Source organism: Bos mutus, chromosome 14, assembly GCF_027580195.1.
Source record: "Bos mutus isolate GX-2022 chromosome 14, NWIPB_WYAK_1.1, whole genome shotgun sequence".
In the NCBI taxonomy this organism is placed as follows: Eukaryota; Metazoa; Chordata; class Mammalia; order Artiodactyla; family Bovidae; genus Bos; species Bos mutus.
The window spans coordinates 48,205,490-48,228,940 of record NC_091630.1 but is presented as its reverse complement, the minus strand read 5'-3'; the positions used below and the strand labels follow the sequence as shown (position 1 = coordinate 48,228,940).

The window sequence follows — 23,451 nt, the reverse complement described above, 5'->3', positions numbered from 1 at the left end:
GTAAGAAACACAAGCTGGCAATTACTATGAAGTTTTTCACAACACAGACTTGCCACTCTTTACAGTTCGGAAAAGCTGTTACAGTTGTTCCCATATGTACTTAAGAGACAGGTGCTGTGGCGTGTGGAGAACCCCAACTTCCTTCCTCAGGAAGTGAATCACATTAGCTGATATACACGTCAATGCTTTACTTTCCAAAAGGGAGGTGAGGCCAAGAGAAACAAGGTAAAAACTGATAATCAATATTCTAATTCTAAACCCAAATCACAGAGAATATCCCGTGAAGCCTTGGCCAGACTTTAAATTCTCAAATCCCTTTCTGAGCATTACAATTTGTTAAGCTTCAAAGCTGAATGAGACAGCCTTGGAAGCCGGGGGAATGAGAGCATCCACTCTGGTTCTTTGTGGTCACGGCAAGGAAGCGCCGGCTGCCTCGGTGTGCCTGGACCACCTCGTTGCTGGTGATGTAGATCTAGACTGGGTAGGGACAGATTTGTAAAAATCCTCTTACGCTTGAGATAGTAACAGCTGCGCAACCACACACACCAGTGAGAAGAGCACACACTGCTGGCAGATCACGTGCTTGCTCTCTCTGGCCCCAGGATGCTGGCGATGGCCAGACACGGGCTAAAACTTGGTATCCTAAAGGGGAAGAACCCCAAGTGAGGACCCTTCGTTCTGAAGTGTTTAATAAAGGATGTGCAACAGTTCTGCTTTCAAAGATGTGACTTGCATTGACTTTAATTATGATAATAACTAAAAACAGGGTATATTTCAGAAATGGGGAGAGCATGTATTGTGGGTGGTTTTTCACTGGTGAAATGAGAATGTACCTCATCAGGACGATGAAGAGTTAAGTGTAATTAGACTGAACAAGTTAGGACAATATTATATTAGTACATATTTTAAAAACCATTTGAAGACTAGACTTGAATGATATAAAGATATGGGAGAAAAGACATTTTCTTTTTCAAAAAATCTATTATCTAATCAATATAACAAGATTATATAAAGTCTAGAAAGCAGAAGGGAAAATAATCCATAATTTGAAATATTAATGTAATTATAACCAGGGTAGTCTCTTTCATGTTTTCTTTTTTTTTAAAGCAAAGCACAGACACTGCTTGATCTTTATAGTCTGGATGCCAGGCATCTCCAGGCTGCCTAGATTTGAATATAGGTATGTCCCTAAATTCCTAATGTTTCTCCAAGAACCCAGATGTTGCATTTCACTGATAAGGAGCCACCTTTAATAAACTATTGGCTCCTTTTCTCTGACAGAATTTCATGTGAGTCAACATTTTACTTATATAAATCAATACTTTATCTTAAAAATAATATAAGATCAATATGGCATTGTTTCTGCAAATAAATAATTAGTGATGTAGTCAGTGTCTGGCACATCTAGTAGTTACCCAGTAAATATCTGTTGAATGAATAAACTATTTTAATACAACATAGCTCACATTTCCCATGTGAACTGCTTACCAACAACAGAAAGTTAAAAGAAAAAAAAAACCCATCTTTTTTCTTTCAACTGAACTCTTATTTTTACTTATCTGAATGGAAATGTGATTACAGGGATGACACACTAAGCTAAAAAAACTGCCAAGAATTAAAACCTATGAATATAAGTTCTTTTTGTAACATGTTTCTTTCAATGCTTTTGTCTCCAGTTATAAACGGTGAGCAGGACTTCATTAGAAAGCTCAGCATCCTAAGGGTGCGGGATACCCAGAGGGTACAGGACACGGTGGTTATAGCCATCAATGCTGCTGCAGTGATTCCTAGCCTGAACTGGAAGGAGGTTTGGGAGTATGGCAGCTGCTATGGGGATGACTACCACTTAGGAATATGCGTGGGAAACTTGGCAGACACCTTAAGCCACAGCAGGTCAAGGGTCAAACCAGATCACAGGCAACCTTATACATTTTAAACAATGGAATTCTTGGATCAGCTACTATTAGGTTAACCACACTACCACTTAAAATTCATTTTCTTAATTAATATTTTTCAGAATGAGAACTGCTATTGTTACAAGTATAAAAGGTTGGTGGAATTTTATACTTTCATTCTGAAATTCATGAAACACAAATCGTCAATTAATAGGGAGTTTTGGGGTTATCCTGAGTTGGAAAGATCATCTAGAGAAGGGAATAGCTACCCTCTCCAGTATTCTTGTCTGGAGAATTCCATAGACAGAGGAGCCTGGAAGGCTATAGCCCATGGGTTCGCAAAGAGTCGGACACGACTGAGTGATTAACACTAACACACTTTTGGGGTTGTCAGCAGATTATCACAAAAAGCTAGCAAATTCTTCTACATAAAGCACTACAAGGTCTAAAATAGTAACTGGAATAGTAGTGAAATAAGTTTTTACTGTAGGATTAGCGAGCAACTAGAACCCTTGTAAAAACAATGATCACAGCATAAAAAGGTCAGCCTACTGGGAGGCTTTCCAATTCTTCATATACCACGCTCACAGTGAAAATCTGCAGAATTTTCTTACATTCAAATGTGTTTCTAGCATAAAAAATTTCACACGAAAAATTCTACTACTTGGATGTTGGAGGAATACATCATTAAGTTGAATAACCCACCAATAAAAAGTTGACAGCCCATTTGAGCCCTTACCTGTGCTACTGTTCCCTAAATTTCCTTGGTTTCCTATCATCCCTTGATTACCCATCATTCCTGGCTGAGGTATCACTGGGTAGGGACTACTGTTTCTGATTGGTGGGAAAGGTCCAGCGCCCGTTGGGCTTTGCAATGTGATGTCAAGTGGGAAATTCTGGTTTGGCAATAACCTGCCCAGTTGCCCTGGTCGTGGGTTATTAAAAGCTAGGGAGAAAACAAATGAAAATTGAAGGTTAATAGAGGATAATGGAAAATAGTAACAGAAGCAGTGTTCAGGGGAAATGTCGGTTGTAAAATCACAAAGGTATGCATGTCTGGGACCAGCTGCTTACATAAAGACAAATTCACAGACAAAAAGAACATGGGGTGTCCAAACACAGACTTGCAATCTAATCAACATGTCTCTAATTTACTTCTTGACAACCTCACAGAGCAATAAAGCAAAGGAAAAAAAAAAGGAGAACATGTCTATTATTTATTGTATATTTTTCTCCCCAATATCAACTTCTAATATTCAATTGTATTTGCTAAGTAAACTACAAATATGTTTTTCATATATTATTTGAATTTAGAAATACTGTTTTGTCACAGCTGTGAAGCCATAAATATCTCCAAATGCACCAAACTTGGACACATGTGGTTTGGACTGAGACTGTCATATTTTAACTGGATTTTCCTAGGAAGAGAATTAGGCTAAAAATGTCTACTCTCATTGAAAGTTAGAAGTCTTTAAGTGTGAATTCTGGTACCAAAAGTCAGTATTAAAGCTCTCAGGCCCTGTCAAATCTTCTAAAGGCCTGTTAAATCTTCTAAATACATATTCTTTAAATTCCAGATTTATTTATATTTGAAATGGATTCTATGATTAGTTTATAAGAGTTTATTGTGTAGTAAGCACTACATCAATGCACTATACTATCACACAGACAACCAGTTATTTGCTAAGTGTTTTTACAAAAACAAAGATATTGTAGATTACAATTCATAGAGCAAATATATAAAATAATATCAAGCAGTTTATTTTCTCTGAATTATATAAACAGCATGAAACAGAACATTTAAAACATACTAACGTCCTTAACAATCAGTAAGAGAAATAAACTATTTAGAAGAATTATCATTTGGAATGAAAATTATGGATATACTTAATCTGACTTTCTCAGGTTTAGCTACCTGGATGCTATTCAATAGTCTGAACAACACCAGGAGGTACAGAAAGGGGAGAACCCATGAGTTTCCACACAGCCCTTCAGTAACTCCTCTGGGTCTTAAGCATAGGCTTGGTAGAGTGTTTCTTATTCATGTCTCAACTCTCTGACTTTGTGATCTCTCATGGGCCATAAGCAACCTTCCATTCCCAAACAAACTGGCAGGTCTAACACATAACCAGCATAAACTCTGTTTTGTTTTACCCTTTTCAGGAAGACCAGGAATCACTTTAAGAAAAGATCTACTAATCAAATATACATTGTAATTTGGTTGATGGTTGCCATTTCTGCTTTGAGAACAGATGCTAAGCTTTGTGGAGAAGGCAATGGCAACCCACTCCAGTACTCTTGCCTGAAGAATCCCAAGGACGGAGGAGCCTGGTAGGCTGCAGTCCATGGGGTCGCGGAGAGTCAGACACGACTGAGCAACTTCACTTTCACTTTTCACTTTCATGCATTGGAGAAGGAAATGGCAACCCACTCCAGTGTTCTTGCCTGGAGAATCCCAGGGATGGCGGAGCCTGGTGGGCTGCCGTCTATGGGGTTGCACAGAGTTGGTCACGACTGAAGCAACTTAGCAGCAGCTGCAGCTAAGCTGTATTTGGGTCAAACTGTATTTGAAGAGGGAAAAATCATTATGTTCATCATCCGAGCACTAAAGAGGTTCTCTGTCTGTCTATAAGATATATCCCTCATTCAGGAAAGATATTTCCTTCTCCTAAAAGCAACTGGATAACTTTAGGGAATTATAAAGTTTGTAAACCAAGTAAGTGTTCACACACTTCACTAAGTGAAGAAAGACTTCATCTTAAACCTACAAAAACATAAAATAAAAGGGAATTCCCTGGTGGCCTGGTGTTTAGGAAAGGGGCTTTCACTGCTATGGCCAGGATTCAACCTCTGGTTGGGAAACTGAGATCCTGCAAGCTGTGAAGGATGGAAAAAAAGAAAAAGAGATACAGACTGTATCTTATTAAATAGTCTAAGGTCTTCTAGCTTTATATCACACAAATTAAGATGCATTTAGAAATCATTTCTATGATAAATTTCCATGTAAAACTGATATTTATATGAGGATTCCAAAGAGATAGGACAAGATATTTTTAATGTGTATAGCCCTTTAATGTATAAAGATTTACAATTCTGGTTAAGAAATTTTTATGAGTGAGTGTATTATTCCTAAAAAGTCAGCATAACTTTCTAAGTGTTTAGTCATGTATTAAAACACATAAAATCTATTTTAAACTCCATTTCTGAAGGCAGTAACCGAAATGAAGCGAAGTATGACAATCATCCAAAGAACTTTTATCTACGCAGGCCAGTCTCACTCTGTGCTGACTCTATCAACCACAAGCGCCTGCAGAAAGGCCACGTTGACTAGAATCCACTCTGACTACTGTTTTGAAGGGCTGGGACAGTAGATGGTGCTATTTGACCGTAGAAACTGTGAAGTGACTAAGCTGTTTGCATCAGATTTCAGTAATCCCTGTTTCTGATGGTGATTACATGGGAATTTCTTGGCATAACCGTCAACACCCCATACTCACTGCTCTGTGGGATTCGCATTGCTGTTTTCTGGGCTCCGACAGGTGTCACGGGACTGCTTTCAGCCGTGAGTTGCATGAGGTCATTGATGATGGCTTGCTTGTCAACTGATCCAGCAGGGGCGCCTGGCCGCGTGTCCGGGAAAAGCTGCGGTAATTGACTATTCTGCAAATCATCCAAAATCTCCTCCAAGTTGTCCAGCTCACTGCCAGGCTGCAGTTAACAAACAGAAGAGTTTATCCAGTCCTACACTAAGAGTGGGCGCCGCAGGCCCATGCGCAATTGCAGCCTAAAGGGTACAAGGAACCAGAGCCAAATGAGATGTGGACACATGCGAACCTTGGGCCTCACTGTTTATTGATCATCTTTAACAACAACAACAAAAAATTAAATTGACAAAGGACAAATAATTTAATCTCCTGCCCCTTAATTTCCTCCTTGGTAAAAAGAGAAGACTGAATTAGAAAGAAAGCTCTCTTTCAGCACTGGGATTCATTGGCAATTTATAAATTCCCCTTTATTTTATGCTAATAATTCAATTAATCATGAGTATGAGTATTTCTAATTAACCACGTGTGTACTAGGATTTACAGTCTAGGCCCAGGTTTAGTGGTTAACTCGCTTGAAGAAATAACAACAACAAAAAACGGGTGGAAAGTATGATCCAAGTTTACACGAAATCAGTATTTAGTAAATGGTCATTTCCCTTTAGAACTTTGTTTTTCTTTCCTTTTTCTTTTTTTTTTTTAAAAGCAAGAGGTAAAATGCACAATGAGCTTGAAGTAGCCCTGAACCGCTCAGCCCCGTCTTTTCCATTTGAGTGGTGTTATTTTTTTTACTGCTTACACTTTCAGTTTCAAATGACACTGGTTTTCTCAGTCCTCATCAGCTTAGGGGACAAATGCAGGGAGGCAGGAGGTCATTTCCAATCACTGCATTTATTAATTTGACTTTATAGAAGCTATAAACATGTTTCTTATGACTCTTCCCTTTCCTGAAATAATTTCAATTATCAACATTAAAATAATATGGTATGCAGCACCACTATTTCACAGCTAGTGCTTTTCTTCCCGAGACCTCAACTGAATTTATGTTCTTTCAAGTAGAACCTATCTGGGTGCCAAGTATTTAAAATCAGATGGTGCCAACCATGCAAGAAAATGGCTAAGTTAAACCCCAAGATTATTTCCTAGTGGAGAGAGTGGTAAGAATGATTTTCCTGATGTGTAGGTGGAAAAACACAAGTTAGGTAACTTCCCCAAAGTCACTGATGGACTTTCAATCCTTGACCATGACTAACCCTTTTGTCTAACACTAGCAATTCAAATGATATAATTTACTTAAAGCGGAATGGCTTATAGTTTTATTCTACACACGAGAAGCTGGACTAAGTTTTTTGCGATTTATGGCAAATGTAATATCTATCTAGGAAGTCTTTTTACTGGACACAATTTCTCAGGTAAGAAAGGATACAATGAAGTGATATTTTATTGGACTCTTTGTTTCAGAGTCAACTAGCTTAGCAAGAACTTGGTGATCCATTTTCCAGGAAATTTCTAATGTACTGTTAGAGCAATTATAAGACCATTTTCTAGTTAGTTTGGCCATCTGTTTCTTACAAAAGGGGCAGGGATCAAATTTGGGAGAGCTACATCTTAGGTAAGGGTTAGGTTCTAAAGTTAGAATGCTATAGTATGGGCAGACACAGACAAAGTGATCCTCAGAGCTGCTCAGGAAGGAAGCGTACTGTATGTCCCCCACCCACGGGCAACACGGCCAGCGAGTGACAGCGCACACTGCCTCTCTGGCTTTACTCCGAACTGCTGAAGTCCACGAGGGAACCATTCTGCGCTGGAAAAGCCTGTAGCTGCATTTTCACACCGTCGGCGCTTCAAGGGAACCAAAACCAAACCAAACCAAAACAGAGTCAAGTCCGCTGAACAGTGGGCAAAACTGCTCACACAACTTAAGCATTTAATAGATACCTATTCTTTTTTTTCCTGAATCTGTATGGACAATTCTGTGAAAGTTAAATGTATGTGTAAAGTGACTCTGTTGGAAAGCCATCTTTATCATGTTTTGCTGAACATGTAAGGTACAAACAGGAGTACAGTATCAACATCTAACGCCCTCTGAGGACAGTGCCCGGAACACGGCAATGGACACTCAGCCAACACGGTTCCCTCAGCCATTTAAACCTGTAATTAAAAAACTTCCCAGAATCAACTCAATTTCTCACAAAATTCCTATAATTTCTCAGAAAAAAAGTTTTATAAAAATTGACAAATATCCTTATAGTTGGTCTTGAAAATAGCTATGGATGTAAGAAAGAGGTTCTAATAAACTGAAGTTTATTAGAGAGTTTCCCTACTACAGTCTGATTTGTGTGGAGTATTTTAAAATTGTGGGTGGCGCAGTGAGAGGGTGGGTCATTAGAAGTAATAAGTAATTTCTTGAGAAATCTTTGCAGATGCCTTGAATGAGAAACACTCAATACAGATTTATACAAACGATGATAAAAATACAGTATATTAATTTCCTCAATGAATGCCCTTATATTTGCTCCCAATCCCAGATGTGTGTAAAAGAAAGCTTTTACAATACTGATTGATAGTCTGGATCTAGACTCCTACCTTTCTTTTTTACCTTTACTCTTTTCACTCAGATAAAATGACACTTAAAACCATCTTGAATAGAAAAATAACTATCATAGTTTCAAAGAGTTCTAATGACAGGACTTGTGGTTTTTCATTGTGATTTACTCTTGGGTTTAATATATATAATGAGTTGAAAATAAGGCTAAAATTAATCTCTTTCTCCACACACACACATTAAAATACATTTGGATGGTTTCAACCAAGTTTTTGGTTCTTTATTTCAAATAATCTGCTAATTTTTATTCAGCTCACCATTAGAAAAATGCATTATGAAAATTTCCCTACTAGAGTTAATATTGCTTTGCCTATGTTTATTTCTTCTCTATTTTTGGAGTATACATTTAAATTAATTTGTTTTAAATTTACTTCAAGAAATTTTCTTCTTCAAGGAGAGTATCTATATGCCTTTGGCTGCCTAGCAATAAACTTTGACATCTATAGGCATTTTCTTCTGCAGTCATGGAAGTTCTAGAAGGGGGTAGATTTGATCACGCTAAGTTTCTGATCAAACATTTCTTCCCTCAAGTTTTTGTAAGCTTTAATTCTCATCAAAAGTTCTTCTAGTTCCTTTCTTAGGCATGATTTCTTCACAAGACAAAAAGATTAATGCCTTCCTTTAAAACGCTTTGCCAAGATACTTCAAAGTTTTGCTTAGGCATCTCTTCGAACGCTCAAATTAGCCACATCAATTTGAAGAGCTGGTTTAAACTATTTCAGGCAGAAAATGAGTCAGAAAGATTTTTGTAAAAGTTCTACAAAATGAAAATTGGACTTGATTTCTGTAATTTTTCATTTTCCTGGTTTTATGAATTTTTCATGTGTCAAATCAATTTGTTCCCTGAAGGAAATATAAAGAACATATGTATTTTAATGACATGTATTCAAATAAACTACAAAACAATGTTTCAAAAAATTTTTTAAAAACTAGTAATTTTACGTTTGCCTAACAGAAAATTGCAAAAAAATGGTAACAGTTCTACCATGTTTGGAGGGAAATTTTCAGGCCACTACCAGTTTAAAACATGGTTTGCTCTTCTAATGGAGCCAAATAGCAAGAAGAAATTCTCTACAGACTATTTCTAAACCCTCATCATAAGTGGCCCAGAAGCATTAAGAAAGCCTAAGAGTACCATTTAGTTAGTATCCTTTACACATGCTCCCTTGTGTAAATAAGTATATAACTTAAGTCAGTGAACATATTGGAAATTTCTCTGTCATTGTTTCCTGTTGGTTATGAAACACTGTAGAAACAAACGTTGTTTAAATACTCTACCCAGTGAAGAATGCTATTTTCAGTATAACAGCGCCATTGAAGTACTTCCTGCCCTTAATAAGTTAGTGATAGGTTAAACACACACTCGATAATAGTTCTTTTCTGAGTCAAAATAACAAGAAAGTTAACTGTGCAGTTCAGGCTCGCTAGCAGTTTATCTTACTAAATAAAAATGTGTTGTGTTCCCTTGAAATGAAAGAAAAGTCTTAGATAAATGTGCCTAGAAGTCAACGGGAGATAGAATCAATCTGTATTTGGGAAAAGTGAAGGAGGGAGGGGAGTGAAAGAATCCCTGTTTCTTTTTTTTCCCTTAAAGTCAGTCATTCTAACTTTGATCTAAATTTAGGTAATGCATACTTCCTGTGGTAACCTTTCTTTTCAAGCTGCAACGTTTTTGATGTTAAAATTGCTCTGAAGCAGTATTTTTGGGGTGGAGTTTTAAATGGGAATGGATAGAAGGTAAAACCAGGAACTGGGTTTCATTAAGAAAAAAATACTGTGTGTACATCTGTGTGTATGCCTGTATGTGTCCATTCAAAATGACAGATTTGTGCAGATAATACTCTGTGCTTTAAATTCCCAAAGTGAGACAGTTTTGATTTTAAAAACGTTCTTATAAATACCAATTAGAAACTGCAAGTGACTCAAGGACTTAAAAAAACCTTCTCCTTTGTTAGTTTCTTGTATGAAGCTAACGTAATCACATAGCTAAATATAAAAATGCCAAACAGCGCCCCCCTTTCCATACCCTTTAAGTCCCTAGGGCCTCAGTCTAGGGATAGAAATAAACTGTTCCGGGAGGGAGGGACCAACCACTTAGCCACTAAGCCAAGGTGGACCTCGTGAGTCACCATCTTGCCCTCTAGCGTGTGTCAAGAAGCCTGAGTGACAGTATCTGTGCCTGCCACTCTGAACTGCCACTAGCCCTGTGTATTCTAATCTAGTAAACCTCAAAAGATTAAAACGTCTGCAGCTGTCAGTGTGGTTTTACACGACACTGTATTCAAGATATGGTTATTAAGTTTCTGCTGAGTCCCCATGTAATGATCTCACAGCATCACAGAGTAGCCGGTGTTGAGAACTCCGCACCAACAGCTAAGTTTAAGGATTCATCACCAAAGGTGTTTATACCATGACGCTGTTTCCCTCCTGAAGGGCACAAAGCCCTCACAGAATGGTGGTAGTGGGCCAGACATCAGAGTGGAAGATGGACAGAAAGCTTGTGCTCAGGACGCAGAAGGAGCCCGGCTGTCAGAGGATGTGTGGCCCCAGCCCCGTGCCGGGGCCCATCAGGCCTCTCCACCCTAGCGCCACCCCCAGGCTCAGCCTCCACCTAGGAGGTCCCCGGGTGGTCAGGGGTGCTAACCGCTCCTCTTCCCGTGCACACCTGAAACAGCGACACCTAAAGTGTCCACTTGCAAAACAAGTTCCAAGGCCAAGTCAGTGAACCACTTTTAAGTCAAGAGGTTCGGGCAGCTTCTTCACTTCGCACCCACCACGACTGAAGGCAGTGCTCCTGACATCGTGAACCCAGCCAGTTGCTGATTCCCCAGAAAGCCCCTTATGCCCAGCCATTATTGTCAGTAATGGCTCATTTTTTTTAACATAAACAAAAATATTAGACTGTTGGCGTTTTCCCTCTGATGTCACTACCTCAGCATGTCATCAAGGATGACTTCGAATATTATTTTAGCTGTCCTGGATTTTTTTTTTTTCAGGGAATTCATTTTTCAAGTAAGAACAACAGATAGCACCACCTATTATTTCAGTTTTGCACTTATGTTTGATATTTGGTGGCTCAATTATACCAAGACCCAGGCCAATTCTACCTCTCCTCTCCTCTTTATTTCCCCTTAAATAAGTTTTTACTGATGGCCTAAGAAATTCTTCAGCATCAAGCATAAGTCCTGGCTGAGAATAAAGAGAGGCATAATGACTTTCATTAAGTTTGAAAACCAGCCAGACTCTGATCTTAAAAAGAGAGAAAGGTAAGTAAGAAATCATTTACTAAAGTCTACTCTGACCCAACCCACTTTCGAGGAAGTGATTGTTTCCAAGTGAGATGTCTTCTGATACCAGGGGTTGGTAAAGCCCAGCTGCCCTGTGTGCGAAAAGCTACCTGTTTCTGTATGGCCCATGAGCTAAGAAGGGATTGACAGTTATTAATAATTGAAAAAAACTTCAAAAGAAGAATATCTTGTGACACATGAAAATTGTGTAAAATTCAAGCATCAGTGCCTGTCGATAAAGTTCGATTGAAACACAGCAGGCTTACTTGTTCCCCTAGCATCTAGGATTGCTTTTGTAGCCCTCCGGTGGCAGAGCTGAACAGCTGTGTTACAGAGTGTGTGGTAAGAAATATTACCATTTGGCCCTTCACAAAATAAAAGTCAGCATCTGCTCTATTCTCTGCCAGCAAAGGTCCATATAGTCAAAGCTATGGGTTTTCCAGTAGTCACGTATAGATGTGAGAGGTGGACCATAAAGAGGGACCACCAAAGCATCGATGCTTTTGAATTATGGTGCTGGAGAACTCTTGAAGAGTCTCTTGGACTGCAAGGAGATCAAACCAGTCAATCCTAAGGGAAATCAACCCCAGATATTAACTGGAAGGACTGATGCTGAAGCTAAAGCTCCAAGACTTTGGCCACCTGATGGGAAGAGCTGACTCACTGGAAAGACTCTGATGCTGGGAAAGATTGAGGACAGGAGGAGAAGGGGGCAGAAGAGGATGAGATGGTTGGATGGCATCATGACTCAATGGACATGAGTTTGAGCAAACTCTGCGAGATAGTGAAGGACAGGGAAGCCTGGCGTGCTGCAGTCCGTGGGGGTCTCAAGCACTGGACATGACTTTTAGCGACTGAACAACGACTCCATTCTTTGTTAGGCAAGAGTGTTTGGAACTCACGACCTCAGTGAGAATTACCTCTGTCTCAAAGCAAGAACCACCAAGGAGGAGGCTTATTTTCATCAGGTCCCCTGAGGCCTCAGCAGGCCCCTTGTGGAGAAATCCTTGATGGCTATGAATTAGTACCCTTGGGAGAACACTCAACAAACCTTACCTGGTCACTGGGCTCGAAGCTCATCTCCTCCTTCTCAGTTTTCAAAGCTATTAATTTCGTGTTGCTGGCAGGGTCCGTCTTACTGTCCAGTCGCTCAAGTTTGGGGGTGATTTCTGGTAAACCGATATCTTTAGTATCGTCTTTATCGAGCAGATAGCGAAGTAGTGCATTCTCTTTCTTCTTGGGGCTCACTGGCTCCTGCTTGATGGTCGCCTCGGACCCAGGAGCTGTGCTGCTGGCCTCCTGGCTCAGCTCCTTGCCCGTGGCTTCTGCTGTCAGCTTTGCCAAGTCCACAGGGGAGCTGCTGTCCTGCAGGAGTCTGTGCAAAATCTTATGCTTCTCCTTGAGCGAAGTCCCATGCGTCGACCCGGGGCCGGGCAAGCTGCCTGTGGAGTCCTTGTTGGTGTCTGACAGAGAGCTGGGCAGCGGCGAGGGCTCTATCTGGTCGGATTTGGTGGTCAGCAGCTGCAGGAGTTTGGTCTGCCCCTTGTTGTCGAGGAGTCGGCTCTGCCCGTCGGGTCTCTCATTGCTCCCAGCTGGAGGCAGGCCAGCCTCGCTGGGATCCTTCGGCTCCCCAGGGTGGCAGCTGCTCTCTGCTGGCCCAGCTGGCCCTTCTGGAGGCTCCCCGTAAAGTCCAAAACAGTCTTTGGAGTCTAAGCTCCCCATCTTGCTGAGCTGGGGGGGATTCATATTCACTGGGGAGTTTTGCAGATTGCCCATTTTGAGGTCTGGGGAGGCCAACGATGACCCCAACGAGACCCCGTGCCCCTCGCTGAGGGCCTGCAGCGCGTTGAGGGAACTGTTGGTGTAGCTATGGCTATTTCCTGTGCTGCTGCAAACTCCCACGGGGGAATGCAAGCTTCCTGCGGGGGAGAACTGACTGGGAGGGATTCGAGGGCTTCCGGCCACCCCGGGGCTCATGCGATGCCTTGGCGAGAGCATGGAGCTGGGCTGTCCCGGATTCAGGCCTGGGCTGCTTTGTGAGGGGCTGTTCATTTTGAGTGCATAGTTACTACCCTGAGGAGTGGTTGCTTGCATGCTGGACACGTGGTTCATTCCCCCGGAACCACCGAACCTGCCCATGGGCATGCCCATCTGTTCTTTTGGGCCGTTCATGGGGAAGTTTATATTGCTACTGAGGGTCATATCCTGACCAGGGTTCCCACTGCACATGGCCGGGTGGGCAGGGCTGCTAGAGCTAATTGGATTCAGTGGCTTCCCCATCGCTTGTCCAGTCAGATCCGGATTCATTACACATACATTCTGCTCTCTGTAAGATGAGGAAAGACATATAAGATGAAAGGGAAGATACTGAGCAAGTTGTTATTAATTTTCAAAGATGAGATTGCTTCATTTCTTTAAAAGAACGGATGACATGGAAGGAAAAGAAAGATAATACTTTGATGAAACCATCTGCAATTATGGGCAAGATTGAACATGCAGCATTTAGGACCAAGAGGGATGTTTTCCAGTCCATTCATTAAGACGTCTGTGGTTTTACAGAGGGAGTTTGTGTTTAAATTTGACTACTACCATGTTGACATCGTATTTGCTAGACAAGACATTAGCAGGGTTCCAGTTACATACTATACCTTGCTCATTAACCGGTATGTTATCATGAATAACTGAGAGCTTGTACTGTCTGAAAGAAATGACCCAAGCAAGCATAGCTGTCTTCAATTATTTGCCAGAGATTACAATTCCTAACAAGAGACCCATCTGTGAGCCTGGAGCTTGATGTGGGCTACTTGGCTCAAGATGAATAGTAAACCTTAAGAGGAAAAAAAAAACCCGCCACAACTATTCGAAACTCTCCAAGTTTTCGAGCCAACAAAGTTACCCAAAGTGTTGGGAATTCGGTTACCTGTCTAACAAGTCCTCTGCCTGGGTTCCCCTAGAAGGCCAAGTGAGCGCCTCTCAGACCATATGCGAGGAGCTGCAGATCACCCTTACTCTGGGATCTTAGCCCCTAACTCGCAGGCCACCCCACTCCACTCCTGCACTCAGGGCAGCTTTCCCCACTCCACTCCTGCACTCAGGGCAGCTTTCTAAGCTGGACAATTTTCCAAGCCCTGTGAGCTTTAATTTACAGCTTGGCAGTCACTCGTGAGTTACCAAATGCATTCACAAATCCAAACAAAACAGGTTTCACAAATTATCAAACATCAGCTTTCAGTTAGGGGGGAGCAATCTGGCCCATCTGTAATCACTTTCAGATTGTTTTGAGGTCGGATTTATTAAGAGTTGGCAAACAGGGCCGCTTGATTTTAATTTCTAAATAACAAAATACATAATTGAGAAGTGTAATAAAAGGGAACTCTAGAGCAACTTTATATCTGCTGATAGTAACTCAAAGTTTTATACAGCACACACATAAATATTTACATAACTTGAAATGCAATCATTTCCCTAAATTTGTGCTCTAAAACAAGATGGTTTATGATATTTACTTTAAAAATCAACATTCAATTTTCCTCACTTTTCTTTTTTGGGGAAATGTTTACTACCTTTCAATTTAAAGTCTAATGCAAAAGGTTAATTTAAAGCTGAGAATAACAATCTAAAATACTCCTTTATAAGTATATGTATATTTGAAAGTTTCAAATCTAAACACATGGGAGCAGAAGTCATTCTGAATTCCTGCCCAGGATGTGTCACTGCTGGGAAGTGATCTATTTTCCTCCTCTGATGTGACAGGCAGTCATTAAGTGTGAGCTTGTGTCCTTCTAGTTAGGTTTTAAAATTCTCTAGTGTTGGGAATTCCCTGGTGGTCCAGTCGTTAGGACTCCCAAGTATTCACTGGTGAGGGCCTAGGTTCAATCCCTGGTCAGGGAACTAAGATCCCACAAGCTGCATGGCTTGGCCAAGAAAATTAAATAAATAAAAAAATAAAATAAAATGTATTAGTCTTAAGGCTAAAGTTCAAAGTGCAGCCTTAATTTGAATTTCAGTATCAGAAGTTGTCTTCTTTTAGCCAACAGTTTACTTTTCTCTTTCTTTTTTTGTTGATGTGAACCATTTTAAAAGTCTTTATTGGATTTGCTACAACATTATTTCCGCTTCTGTTTTGGTTTTTCAGCCATGAGGCATGGGGGATCTTAGTTTCCTAAACAGGGACTGAACTATCCCTACCCCTTGCACTGGAAGTCTTAAACCACTGGGCCACCAGGGAAGTCCCAATAACAAGTCAATTTATATTTACATGACTGGGGTTGGTCAACAGAAATGTCTACCCAAGCAGACAAGCTCTGGGATAAAATCTGCTTTCAGAACTTGGCCTCCTGAGCTGGGCGGGGGAGATGGTGTGTCAGAACGAGGCTTACCTGTGCAGCACATGCAAAGATATCACGAGCTGAGGTTCGTTAGTAGTCTGAGATCGGATGAGCTTGCTCTTCGTTTGCGCGGCCACAAGGGTGCCGTCAGACAAGGAAAAACGGTAGATCTGACTGAATGCCAATCCCTGTCTCAGCACTGCAGGCGAGCAAGGAAGCAGAATGCATGGTTAGAAACAAAACTGGGGGCGGGGGTGGGACCAGACATGATAATAGTAATCAACTTGGTTAAGTTTAATATCTTCCTCCCAGCAGGCTGAAGAGAGTTGTAAGTAATACTTTATGACAGAACATTATCCATTATCCATTTTTAAAAGCATATTTATTTTCCTCTCAAGATGCCAATAATTTCAGTATACTGGGATTTCTTCCCTCGAAATGAAGTTTTGATTCCCCAACCATATTCTTTTAAAAATCTTCAGTATCATGGTGAGATAGAGTATAAACAATTTATTAGCTCAAAAAAGTGTTGCAATGATTTGTCTGAAACGTTAGGAAGTAATATGGTGTTATAAACAGGATTACCTCTAAAGGGTACAATGTGCCTTTAATTTCTCTTTAATACAATAGTAAATATTATGTAAAACTTATGACACTGAATATAGCCTCTGAATATTCATCTTGAAGTTACAAACTATTTAATCCATTATATCATAGTACCATTCTCCAATTTTGTTTCTCAGTGTGTAAGACATATTATTTCTGTGGTCAGGGCAACAGGAAGTAAAACATAAACAACCAGAGGGATCTTTTCAGAGAAAAAAGAAGGCTAAATAGAAAACGGAAATAATAAAAGCACAACTCTGAGTGACACGGAATTGGTTTAACATCTGGATAATGACATCAGTTATTTCCATTTTCAGGACTACAGCAGAAAATATAACACTAAGCTAAAATAATTTCTCTCGAAATTTCACATTTATCTTTAAAACAACTGCATTTTAAAGCTGTCAAATACTGCATATTAAAAAAAAGAACATTTGATTCAGCCACATGGTTTAGTTACCTTACCTCCTAAACCATTTTAAGACGACTGCCATTTTTTACCACATAATCCTCAGCACAAATTTTGTGGGTGGAATAGTCAGTCCCAAAGTGACCAAGTACATTCATCATTCCACGAAATTACCGAAACACACACACACACACACACACACACACACACACACGAGCAGGTACTGACATACAATGAAGATTCAGACTTGTTGGTAAAATTTCACTTTGAGCAATTTCCCTGGTAAACCCCCTGCTCAGTTCCAGGTAGGGACACAGAGTATTTAGGTATCACTTTCTGCTACCAACTGTTGCATGATTCCTCTGAAGTGGCAGTACTGGAAACAAATTACTGTACATATGCGCATCTGGCTTTCCATACTCAGTATGCCAGCCAACGGCAGCAGGAATACCATTTTTATAATAGGACTCGTATTTCCAGTGGCTTATAATTTCAGAATTTTATCCGACCTTGGCAGTGATCCTTTGAGATTTTCCATTACCATTCGTCTACATCAAGAACTTCCACTGAGCAGATTTGTGTCAGCAAGCCCCTGAACACATTCAGGAAGCTCCTCCATGTAAACAAAGTCTTCTGGTAGATTTTTATTCAATACTAATGATTACCTGCAATCCAACTTATTTCATACACTTGGATGAAATGCATTTTATACATGGTAGAGTTTCCTTTCAGTGGGTCCCCTCTGTTTAAACCTAGCGCTGTGCCTAGTACATATGTGTAAACCCTTGTGTAAGGAGTTCAGGAAGCCACAGGATTAAACATGGGGCATTGCTACTCAGAGCCCAAGGACCCTGAACACGGTTGCTGGGGGATTTCTTATTCTTTGTTACTGTTTTTTTTATTTTAAACCAGATCTAGTGAAATGGCAGGTAAGTTATTTATTTCTGTCAAATGTGGCATCTTTATTTCCTCTTTTTCTTTCGCACTTAAAGAAAAATGCTGGAAGACACAAATGGTTGGATTTAGTGCTTATTTCTAAGAAATGTGGATGAAGAAGATAAAAAGGATAAACAGGATGAAAAAAAAAATACAGGTTATTTACCATGACTTGTATTTTTTCATAAGCAATCTTAAAAGCATAAACTTTTTAACATACAAACACTATTGATAAATGCCAGAGTTTCAAACTGTGGTGCTGGAGAAGACTCTTGAGAGTCCCTCGGACTGCAAGGAGATTCAACCAGTCAATCCTAAAGGAAATCAGTCCTGAATATTCACTGGAAGGACTGATGCTGAAGCTGAAGCTCCAAAACTTTTTGGCCACCTGATGCATAGAGCCGACTCATTAGAAAAGACCCTGATGCTGGGAAAGATTGAGGGCAGGAGGAGAAAGGGGCGACAGAGGATGAGATGGCTGGATTGGCATCACTGACTCAACGGACAAGAGTCTGAGCAAACTCCAGGAGATAGTGCAGGACAGGGCAGGCTAGTGTCCTGCTGTTCGTGAGATCTGAGTCAGACGTGACTTAGCAAGTGAACAGCAACAACAGTCATGGATGCACCTTAGATGGAAGATGACAAACTAAAACTGCATTTTCAATACTGAGTTATAAAATTTTCTGCAAATTTGGAGACAATTTGCCAAACTCAGTTACAAAGCACAGGGCCCCGTACCTCAAAGGCAGCGTGGCTCTGATGGAATCCATGCTGGTAACCAAGTGCCCCAACCAGGACACGCGGGGCCCACGAGAGAAGGGTCAGAAGGCTGGAAGTGAAAAGTATCTCCCTCCACGATGGAGTCCTTAATAAGCACTAAAGAAAGGATGTTTTTTTCCTTTGTTCTCGCCAATTTAGCAAAAGACCAGAATGCATCTGAGAAAAAGTGACGCTGCAGAACAGCAGTGGGAGTAGTGAGGTGGAGCGATGGCCAGGACGACCCTCAGGTCCCTCCAGGGCTCACACTTTCTAATCAAAGGCTCCTGGGTCCGTGTCACCTGCATCAGTTCCCCATCGACAGCGTGGGAGGCAAACACCCACGTCCCTGGGTGGACCGTGGGGATCAAGCAGCCCACAGGAAGGGGGCCAATGCCAGGGCAGAGGCCAGGTGCTCAGAGAGGGCTGCTGTTATTACTGAAAGACGACTCTGACATTGTGGGCTGAGCTCCAGGTGTCCTATTAACCAACTGTATGACCCCAGACAAGTGACTTCATCTCTTTCTAGAAGCGACGTCTCTTTTTAGACTTCATCTGGAAGGTGGTGGTGGCGGTGGGCCTCAGGATCCCACTGTCACCTCTACCAGGAATTCACCTGTTCTTGCAAATTTCCTTTCATTCTTATTTTCACAGTATCCTTATGATTCAGGTGGTTTTTTCTTTTTGGCTATTAGAGGGGACCTGAGAGCACTGTCTTACATGTCTAAAAGCCAGAGCATTGAAGAAAATGATCTCATTCCCTTTCATCTGCCTTTGTGAGAGGTTATCATCTTCAATTTGACTTCCTTCATCACGCTCTTAACCCTACAGTTCCTCCTATTCAATTTCCCTTCAGATGGCGACAGTCCTGGGCAAGAGTCACCAGATCTAAGCCCCCAGGGTGGGTTCAGGAATCACTGTTGCAGAGAGAATGCTCATCAGCAAGATGAACTTCAAGAGGAGTATCACTGAGAGATCGTTACCTTCGTGATGATGCCTCTTTGCATAAGACACAGACTCCCCCTCGTGCTGTGCGTGGAACTTCTGGATGCACCTCCTCACCAGGTCCTCCCAGCCTGGCTTCATGGCTGCCCGCATGGTGCTAGTGTCCAGGGACGTGATCTTGCCTAGTAAACAACAGTGAGCATTTGACCTACACACTGATCTATTCTTTAGAGAAATAGTTAAATCTTAAAAAGATAAAAATTTCTTTAGGAATAGGTAGCGTAAGTGCATGGACCAGGAAGGTAGAAGGTGAGAAGAAGTGTCCCCCCACCACCCCACCTCTAGCTTCTGCCCCAGCAGCAGCTGCTGTGCTCAGCTTCTTCATCAGCTTCTAGACCATTCTTTGCATTGACAAACACCTAAGTATTCTAGAATGATTTCTTTGCCCTTCTCTGCTGAGAAAATTTACCTTGGAGATCTTGGCGAGTAGTGAAACTTTCTGATGAGGGAAGAGCTGGTCTCTCCTTCATGGGAACTCTTCTAGCCACACAAATCAAGCAGGACTGCAAATCTTCAATCACATACATTGATGGTTATCATAGGAGCCTTTTGTAGTGTTTCAAACAAAATCAAATGCACTTATGATAGCACAACCTTGTAGGTCAGTAAGGGAGAGAGCAACGAGACACTATGTACCTCTGGTCCTCACCTGGAGTGGGAAGCAGCTGGGGGAGGCTGAGATATGGGGAGCTGAGGATAAACTGCTGAAGCCACACGACACATGATGAATGCGCATCTGCCATACTACAGGTGACCATCTGAAAGCATCTCCCCAGTGGTGGAAATGAATGGAACCCGTTCTTATTAACTGGCTGATATTAACAACCAGCTGAATTCTTAATAAAGCCTACAAATGATGACAACTGAAACTGTCAAGGGTTTTCTCTTTGAGTTTTAGGTTCATTAAGATATAGGAAAACTAGATATACGTTCTCCTGAACTATGTTGATGCTCCTACAATGGCAATATGCAATTTAAAACAAAGTATATAAAGAGTCTAGACTCAGATTCAGAGAACAAATCCTAGAAAATGCAGTGTGTCTCAAGTTTAGTTTCTTGGCCATGGCTAGGATCTCACACAACTGATGCTAAGCATTTATTCTTTACCCTACTTCAACTGTTTTATGTGTCTGTGTTCATTTCTGGAGATCAGGGAGGATGTGTTTTATCTGGTAACACGCAGAGCACACTGCAAGCCCTTTCAATTTCAAAAGTGCTGGATAAAAGGTTGATTAAAAAAAAGTCTCTTCATATCTTATGTCACTGATTTATGATTTTAAATTTGGGAAAGAATGTCTTTAAACATATCCAATAATAGTATCACAAACATAAATGTAATCCTCATCTTCAACATAATAAAAGCTAAATTTTTGAGCACTTACTATGAGATAGATATCTTTCTAGCTGCTTTATAGGCTACTGATTCATTTAATCCTCTTAACAACTCTATGAGGCAGGCACTGGCATTATCTCCACTTAACAGAGGAGAAGCCAAAGCATGAAGTTTCAGTAACTTACCCAACATCAAATAAAATTTTGGGGAAGCGAGGATTTGAACATGAGTGCACCATGGCTCAGAAACCCTACTCTTATGCTATACTATGTAAACATTCAGAATCAGATTTTAAATGGACAAACATGTTGACATATACAGCACAAAACCATAAATTAGCTTAGCTATAGAATATGGCTTTAGAATATTACAGATGAATTAGCAGCACTTACTCTGTTGCATACAGGAGAATAAAACAGCTTGACATTCCATCTCTACGTAAAAATTTAATTTTGAAAACTATGTATCATCTGTGACAGCTCAATTACTTCCTTTCCAATAAAATTTAAATTAAAAATTACTTACATATTTTTTGAAAAGAGGATTAAATATCTATGCCAATCATGGTACAGGCATGCTCATTTAATCCTTATTACACTGTGATACTGGAATTGTTGATTTCACTGGTTAAGAGAATACGTGGGTGTTCAGAGAGGTTGAGAAGCTTGCCCACAGTCAGCGCTGATATGCAGCTGATGTAGGACCTGGCCTGTCTGATTATAAAGCCCGCAAAGTTTCTACTGACTGACGGGCCTCGGCTCTTTCCCTTCTGCTACACACACAGGAGGCCATATTCAGCACTGTCCCATATCATAGACAGTGACAGTCTCAGAGGTGTAGAGCAATCTCCTCAGAAGGCATAGGGGTGGACACTATATCAGTATCTCTTTAAAAGGAAGCGCCTAAGAGCTTACAGTTTGGAACTCGTCTCCCACTCCCACTCCCATCTCCATCCTCTCTTATTCTGGATGCAGCATCCATAGACAAACCACACAAAATTCATTAATCCCTCGAAGTATACAAAAGATGTTCTTTGTACCATGGGTGTTTTCTAAGGTGTGGCTTGGACCTTGCTGCAGATGTTCAGAGATGCCTAGGATCCCTGAGAGGTTCAATACTAGTGGAATTGTTCTGGCAGGGTAGCTGCTAGCCACACGGGGTATTTAAATGAAGACTTAACAAAATAGACAATTTGGTCCCCAGTTGCATTACTGACATTTCAGATTCTCAGCAACTACCCGTGGCTAGTGGTGGCTGTTCTGGATGCTGCAGACACGTAACACTGCCCTCGCCGCAGAAAATTCTATTGGATAGTGCAGTTTTAAAGACTTGATAATTAAACTGAGCACAAGAATTGTTGAGTAGGTGAAAAGAACAAAGGAACTGCCTCTATATTTTCCTTTGTGCGGCCTCTAGTTTCAGATTATTAAGTGTGAAAGAAGTAGCATAGGAATACATGACACTAACATAAGAGAAGTGGCCCCTACCTTCTCCTTCTTCTTTGATGGACTTTGGTTGAGAGACAGCAAAGCACTGCATAGTTTCGTATTTCTGATGTGCTTCCTGGTTATCATGACCTTCCTCTTCTGACTCAGGTAAAGGTTTTACCAGCATCCGACAGTTGAAAGTATGGCTGTTCCGCCTGGGAGGTTCGCCGGACCAAGCTCCCCCGTTCACTGAGCAAAAGGCAAAAGCAAGCCAACAGGGTGAAGAAACTAGTGTCAGACTGGCTTCTGCCAAGTTATCAAAACGGGGTAGGAAATACGCAGTGATTTTACTTTCATGTGGTGTTTACACTTTTCTAAGTAACTTCGAAATCTATAGGGGGAAGAATGATTGGGTGAATTCTTGGGAAACTTCGTGGGAATCTCAAATGTCTATCACACTGGTTAGTCTTCACCCAGACCCTTTCCCTCCGAGCTCAGGCCCTGATTTCTCACCAGCCCCCTCTTACCCATCCAGCTGGACCTTTCACGTTGCTGAGCACAAGACCTGCCCCCCTCACTGTCCCTCCCCAGTCCCACATGCACATCTCTGCACCTGCTACCTCGTCTTAAGGCCAGGACGTCTCCACGTCTCCTACCCACATGTACTCCTGCCCCAAGGCTTGATGTCCTGTTGCTTCTTACTGACCCCTCTTCCCTAAAACTTCACCAAAATTTGAAGTGTATAATCTGTAATTGGGCTGTATCTTTTTTCTTCATTAAGACTGAAATAATCTTGAGAATACACTGCTAATGTCATTTATTCCCTTTCAGTGAAATACTACTATACTATGTCTTCTATTTTCTTATCAACACTTAGGAATTTAATACCAATATATTAAACTTATATATTAATTCAAGAAAAAGGTGATGTAAGAGAAGAAAGACATGTTTTTTTTTCAGATGCATTAGAGAAACCAAAAAGAGAAATAAAAACGGGCCAGTCATAAGATAAGCAAAGCACTCTCAAAAGTCACTAGCTAGAAAACATTTGAAAGACCAATTAGGTCCCACAGTGCTAACCCCACAGACACTGGGCTGCAGAGGCGGAAAGAAGGAAACAAATCCTAGAGAGAAAAAGGAAATATCAAGTTAACTGCAAGAAACTGTTTTACTGAAGGAACCACAGCTAGCTTTATATAGACATCTGAAAAGTTTATTTTACCATCAATATTCTTAAAAGCTTATTTACATAAAGGAGACTACATAGAGTAATCAAAGGAAAAAAGACCTCTTATTGACTCAGGTTAATAAGTAATTTGAAA

General features: G+C 40.9%; 1 protein-coding gene across 8 annotated transcripts in view; it reads right to left on the bottom strand.

Annotated features, from left to right (window-relative positions):
* The window catches only part of NCOA2 (nuclear receptor coactivator 2), a 286,486-nt gene that overhangs the window by 30,029 nt on the left and 233,006 nt on the right, over nucleotides 1-23,451 (bottom strand). For 7 of the 8 annotated variants that reach the window (XM_070382281.1, XM_070382286.1, XM_070382283.1 and 4 more), the window contains 7 exons: nucleotides 22,190-22,378; nucleotides 19,779-19,880; nucleotides 19,348-19,491; nucleotides 15,709-15,856; nucleotides 12,386-13,655; nucleotides 5,393-5,603; nucleotides 2,635-2,841 (listed from right to left, as the gene is read on the bottom strand). In XM_070382281.1, coding sequence (XP_070238382.1) covers nucleotides 2,635-2,841; nucleotides 5,393-5,603; nucleotides 12,386-13,655; nucleotides 15,709-15,856; nucleotides 19,348-19,491; nucleotides 19,779-19,880; nucleotides 22,190-22,378 — 2,271 coding nt within the window. The remainder of the gene's footprint in view (nucleotides 1-2,634; nucleotides 2,842-5,392; nucleotides 5,604-12,385; nucleotides 13,656-15,708; nucleotides 15,857-19,347; nucleotides 19,492-19,778; nucleotides 19,881-22,189; nucleotides 22,379-23,451) is intronic. The other variant, XM_070382289.1, reaches the window with a different exon arrangement.